Source organism: Ciconia boyciana, chromosome 1 (genome assembly GCF_034638445.1).
Source record: "Ciconia boyciana chromosome 1, ASM3463844v1, whole genome shotgun sequence".
In the NCBI taxonomy this organism is placed as follows: Eukaryota; Metazoa; Chordata; class Aves; order Ciconiiformes; family Ciconiidae; genus Ciconia; species Ciconia boyciana.
The window spans coordinates 13,895,784-13,901,783 of record NC_132934.1 but is presented as its reverse complement, the minus strand read 5'-3'; the positions used below and the strand labels follow the sequence as shown (position 1 = coordinate 13,901,783).

Genomic DNA, 6,000 nt, shown 5'->3' with positions numbered 1-6,000 from the left:
AGGGGTCGTAAAAATAGCAATGCAATGCAAATGCTGTACTGGTATGTTTAAAGAGAAAGGACATGTTATTAGCAGAAAAAATTAGAGTGGGTGAGGCTATACGGCTTCAGCACGCTTCCCTGTGATACCTCTGGGTCTGAATCAGGCCCATACTCAGATTTCCAGCCATGAAAATGGTGGCTATCTAAAGAGCAGCAAATATTTTTGGAGTATTAAAGATGCTTCAAATTTGTTATGTGTTTATTGTAATGAAAAATGATGTTATTAGTTCAGCTGGTTGCAATTTTTTACGTGGAACATTAATCTTCTGATAAACAAGGCTCTGCAGAAACTGACTCAGGGTGTATGAAGGCAAATTATTAGTTTTTTAAGAAAATGATATTTTAAGGAAAAAGGAAATATTTATTTTAAAAAACATTGTATTTGTGTGAAAAATATTGGTAGTTTTCCAGCCAGCACATCTTACAGTGCCTACAGTCTGTAACCTGGTGATTTATTTTGCCTAACTGAAGGTGAGGAGCATTTTTCTGTTCTGTTTGACGGGGGATGGATTAGGCCCCAGAAGAGGCTGTCTGGTTACCACTATTTTTACACCCTTATGATGTTTTCTGAGACATTGTTTCTGTAAAGTAAACTGGAAATCAAATGATGCCTCCTTCACTCAGCTTGTGAACAAACCTTTCTAGGGCTAGGCAGAGCTGCCAGATGCCTTTTGTATCTCTGGTGTGCGCTCAGAAGTTGTCTCCCGGCGCTGGGAGTCTGGCCACCCCCGTCCTGTGTCTCCTGCGACTGGAGGGAGAATAAGAGTTCAGGCTTCTCCACCAAGGGAGAGATTTCTCTGCATCTGTGTAGCCTCATACACCTTAACTTGCCTATACGGAATTTGTTTGGTCACCTACATGTATATTCATAAACTGTACCCCTCTTTGGAGTAAGAAATTAAAATGGAGCGTTCCCTGTTTTATAATGCGGTAGTTAATTCATTCTACTCATAAGCATGTAAAGGATTGCTTCTTGGTAGTAACACTGAAGCCTGTCACTCAAAATTAACACAGACTATGTACAATTGGAAAAAAAAAAAAAAAGATTTTTGGATATATATTTTATTTGACAGTGGTTTAGAATATCATACAGTAAACAAGATTTCTGTAAAAGTTAATTTATCCATAGTGGTGCGTTTCATAAAAATAGTTGCTCACTTACAGCCTTTCTGTGACTATTAATACATGGAATTATATTTATAGAGATAGAGCTGTACAGGGTAAATTCACAGCTAACACTACACAGAAATATTATTTGGAATGGGGTTTAGATGATGTGCTGTCTTCACAGGTTATCGATTACAGCCGCATAAAGCAATTACTGCACAAGGAGTAGCTGTGAACTGTGCAAATTAGAGTTTATGCAAGCATAATCTCAACTGTTTTTCAGATTTCATTGTTTGCTTTCTTTATACATAAAAATAAGATACTGGGACGTGCATCTACACTACAGAAGCATTGTCCAAAATCAGATTCAATAAATTAATGGCAAATTATATTGGATTCTAGTTCAGGGGATAAAGATTTTTTTTTTTTCATTAAATAAGAGTTTTATAAACAGCTACATGGACTTGTGCTTTTTCAGAAATTATAAATGGATTTTTCTTTCTAAAAAAAATTGTTTGAAAGCTGCAAAATCCTTGACTTGAGGCTTTTCAAATAATTGGACAGGAAGAAACATGCCTATAAATTTCTCAGTCCAGTGCAATGTTTGAGACATACAGTAATGTGCTAATTTCTTGGAACAAAGCCAATCTCAATCTAATTTTTCAGCAGAGCATGTGAGGAACTAAGACTGCTAGAGAACATTAGTTTTTAAATATGAATTTTCGACAGTACTTAGCTTTATGATTTTTTTTTAATTACCAATGCATTATTGCCCAGGATTTTGTTTTAATTTTGACAGACAAATAAGCATATGCACACTTACACAGACACACACGCATCTTTTTGAAACAAGATAATGACTGATTGACTGAACTCGGAGTTATTTCCTGTGAAGGCAGACTGGAATGTTTACCTGGCACTTAAGGCTTGAAATTCAAAACAGACAAGCAAGAAAGATAAAAACAAAAAAGACCAAAGGAAAAAAAAAAGGATGTGGGGAAGAAATGATAAAAAGGAAACCATTTTAAAAATGGAAATATATCGAATTTACTGAATGAGGACACCGAAAACTGTATTTCAGAAACCAGTCTAATTATTTTTGACATGTGCCTTAGAGGCACCTGCTCTGCCAAACTGAGGGGATGAAAGGTGAGAGTGTCCTAACTAAATGTAGATGGGTATGAAACATAGCACTGTTGATAAGTGAAGCTCTCGTGTTCTGCAGGGGGGAAAGGCCTTTCCTTAAGGAAACTGCAGCTTTTTCTCTGTAGCACTCTTCCTTTCGTTGCAAGGGCCTTGCAGACGTCTGGGTTTTGAGCCTGACCAATTGGTTTGTGTGCTACCTCGCAGGATTTGGGGAACTTGTAATAAATCGCTTTTGAGAATAATTTGCAAGTACAACTCCACCCTAACTCCTTTCCAATACAGAAACATGGTTCGTTCACAAAAATGGCAGTAGAAATGGGATCACAGAAACTAATCCACTGGCTTCCCCACTCCTCCCGTAGCGCCCAGTGAACTATGCTACAGGGTATCACGTGGACTATCCCAAAGCGTTAACAGTGGAGACGTGTCATGGTTGTACAGTTCCAAACGATGCTTCAAAGAAACCCTTTAACCCCTGTCTAGATATGTCGAGAACAATATATTTACAACATTTTAGCTCCATGAAAAGATCCTCTCGGTTTCAGCTTGCTCCGTGCAGTTTTATTTAAGGCGATGTTCCAGTTTGTGATTGCTCTAACTTGTTCCAGTTTCTTGATATAAAGTTTGAATGAAATCCAAGTCCTTCATGCAGTGGGAAAAAAATGCTAAAGCTACACTGCACTATCCTTCTCTGATGTACTGTCCTTCATATTGTTTTGGTTTCTTCCATAGCTGCCAAAGTCCCTAAAATGGAACTGGGACTTTAGGGTCGATTTTAAATCTCCGTGTTGACTATATGCTTTTGAACTTATTAGATACTGTGCACATTGTCATGGAATTACACACTAATGTTTTCATTCCTCAATGCTTTGTGTATATGTGTGATAGTTAAAATAAATTAAAACAAACCAATGTGAGACAAAAACTAAGAAGAATGTTCTGCGTCAATTTGAGACAGTTAGAGGGCAACAGTCCCTTGCTTATCTGCTCATGGCAGAAGTACCAGACTTCAGGACGCTAGGTAGCTTATCTGAGCCAGGGATTTTCCATGGCCCTGGGGAGACCGTTGCCTTTCGAACTGTGGTGTTGGTGTTGCGAGTGCTAATGGAGTGGAGATGTCCCTTCCTGGGGAACTCGCTGGGTTTCCCATCAGGGTCCCTCTGGCTGTGGTCCATATCAATTCCAGGCGAGCTGCAGCAGTTGCTACTGTACGTCTTGGTAGCACCTGTATCAAGCTTGACATGGTCAGATGCTGCAGCTAACTTCTTCTCACTGGTATTTGTGGATTTGTGATCTTCTTTTTTGCTAAGAGATCCTCCTCTCTTGCTTTCCGGCTTCCTCAGCCTCCCAAACTGTTCATCACTGGTTCCAGCACACACGTGCTCTCTCACGCCAGCCTCAATCATTATGCTGTGTCCCACCACTTTGCTTTCTGAGGTGGGCCTGCCACCATCAGTGGTCTTATTTTTGCCTTCTGAATATCCTTTCCACGAAGCCTCTTCGTGCTTTGACCTGTCTACCTTTTTAGGACTTGCTGACCTTTCCCTTTGTTCTCCTAACCTTTTCTTTTTGTGACCGTTCACCGAAAGCTCCTTTGGTTTCCTTACATCGTGTTCCCTCTTGATATCCCATGCTGGCTCTGGGCTTATCTGGTGAGAAGGGTCAGAGGGTGGGGCTATGTGTGATGAAGATAATGGTGAGATTATGTCGTCAAGGGAAAGAGCTACTTCCGGCAGACCTGGGGAGGTGGCAGAGGGAGCACTCCAGGAGTTTGGTTCGTCTGTTGTAACAACAAAGAGAAGGGAGTTAAGGGTGTATTCAGCAGCACAGAGCAAGTCATGCATAGGCATATGTATTCTGAACAACACCACCACCCAAACCACATACCAGACTTAAACTCCTCTGTCTTCGGTGAGGCGAAACTCCCAGGGAACTCAATGGGGAGGAAAACAAAAATAATCTCCCTCCCCCCCAAAAAAAAGTTCAGAAGAAGCAAGAACCACAGGGCTGGTAACTGCAAATGCTGGAAACCCCGATTTTTTTCACACAGATTCTGCTTTCCTCTGCCTATGTTAAATTATTCTTAAAATAATAAAGGCACGTGCTCATGAAATCAAATTGCCTCTTTTGTGGCTGTATAATGGATTTCTTAGCTGGGCAATATCAGCGCTGTCTCTGAGGACAAATGAGAAGGACTTTCTGCCATCTATTAAACATGTCCCTACAAGCATATAATAATTGACAAGAATTTGTAGCTCAGATAAGGTCATCATTGAATTCTGTCTCATATTTTTTCTAAACAGGTATAATATTGCAGTGTTTATGGCCCCACAATTCTTACAGGGTACTTACAAAGCTCTGCCTTTATATCACAGCATCAGCCACTGAGTCTCTTGGCTGTGCATTTTGAATTTCTCCTGGTTACTTAGCCTCAACACAGTGTGGTTGGATTGTGCAGATCCTGTTTAATTTAGCTAAATAGACATCTCCTTTGCTGAATCATGATGATTTCCTAATCCATTGGTGCAAACCAGAATATTCTGAGACGCCTTTCTCTTGCATACACAATTTCTTTTGATTAACATTCCGGCAGACAGCGAATCCATCATGACTAATGACAACATGACTCCTATTCTTACCCATCTACATAGAGGTTAGAGAAATCACTGAACTTGGCTAATGTCATTCCCTATTTAGCACCATTGCCTGTCTCTGAACAGTATGAGCAATAATCTGTCAGAGATGAAGGACTATCTCAGGGATCCATGGAAACGAGGTGGAACTCGTGGCAAGAGCCACATATTTCATGGGAGGAGAAAACGTAACCTTCTAGCTGAAAAACAAGCATGGACTTCTGTGGGTCAGAACTAGTATCTCTCAGTGATATCAACTGTCCTTTAAAAGATACATTTATTTTTCTCAGTGCTATGGCTGCCTTCAAATGATCATGAAGATGCACATAATCTCAAAAAATGGAATGGGTTTTACTACCCAGCCTGGGATCTGCAGCTTGCTTGATGGAGACGACACTTTTAAGTTAATAGCTTGATTGAGTGATTGCTGTCTTGCAGATAAAAATAGGAGAGACAATAGTGAGGTGGGTGACGTAAAGAGAGGGAGCAGCGCGGTTAGCTGAGGAGCTATTTATTTTCCCAGATGGTGTTTGTCATATGCTTTTGCATAATGAGCATATGTGTGGAGAGGATTAGCATTTGAGAGGGGAGAAAGTACAAGTTCTGTGTAAGACAAATAAACTTTGAGCTGGGAATCTAAATGGGCTGAGGGTCTCAACTGAATTTTTTTTTAAAAAAATCACACTTTCTTACTCTCCAGTTAAGGCTGAGTAGTGTACCATCTGCTCCCTGCTTGGCACTTGAGCAAGAAAAAATAAAAGGAAGGCTCATGCATGTAGAGTGATCAGCTCTTAGGAGCTTGCCTACAAAAAGCATCTGCTTTGATGGGCTGCTTCTTTACTTCTGCTCTTCAGCACTGCTCCCCCGGTACAGGACCGCAGGCTGAGCCTGACGGGGGAGGCGCAGACCCCACCCTGGCTCTTTTTAGATCTGAAATCCAGAGGATCCGATTTTGGTTAACACTTGAATCAAGGACCATGCATGGGGTCCAAGTCACTTTGCCTCGTTCTCTAAACCTATCCTGGGACTCTGCTGAGCAGCATGAAGCTGCCTGTGTGCACCAGTGAGGTACC

General features: G+C 40.8%; 1 protein-coding gene across 11 annotated transcripts in view; it reads right to left on the bottom strand.

Annotated features, from left to right (window-relative positions):
- Positions 1-1,119: 1,119 nt before the first annotated feature.
- MAGI2 (membrane associated guanylate kinase, WW and PDZ domain containing 2) overlaps positions 1,120-6,000 on the bottom strand; it is a 773,865-nt gene continuing 768,984 nt past the window's right edge. For 10 of the 11 annotated variants that reach the window (XM_072858606.1, XM_072858618.1, XM_072858632.1 and 7 more), the window contains one exon: positions 1,120-4,074. In XM_072858606.1, coding sequence (XP_072714707.1) covers positions 3,275-4,074 — 800 coding nt within the window. In that variant the 3' untranslated portion in view covers positions 1,120-3,274. The remainder of the gene's footprint in view (positions 4,075-6,000) is intronic. The other variant, XM_072858654.1, reaches the window with a different exon arrangement.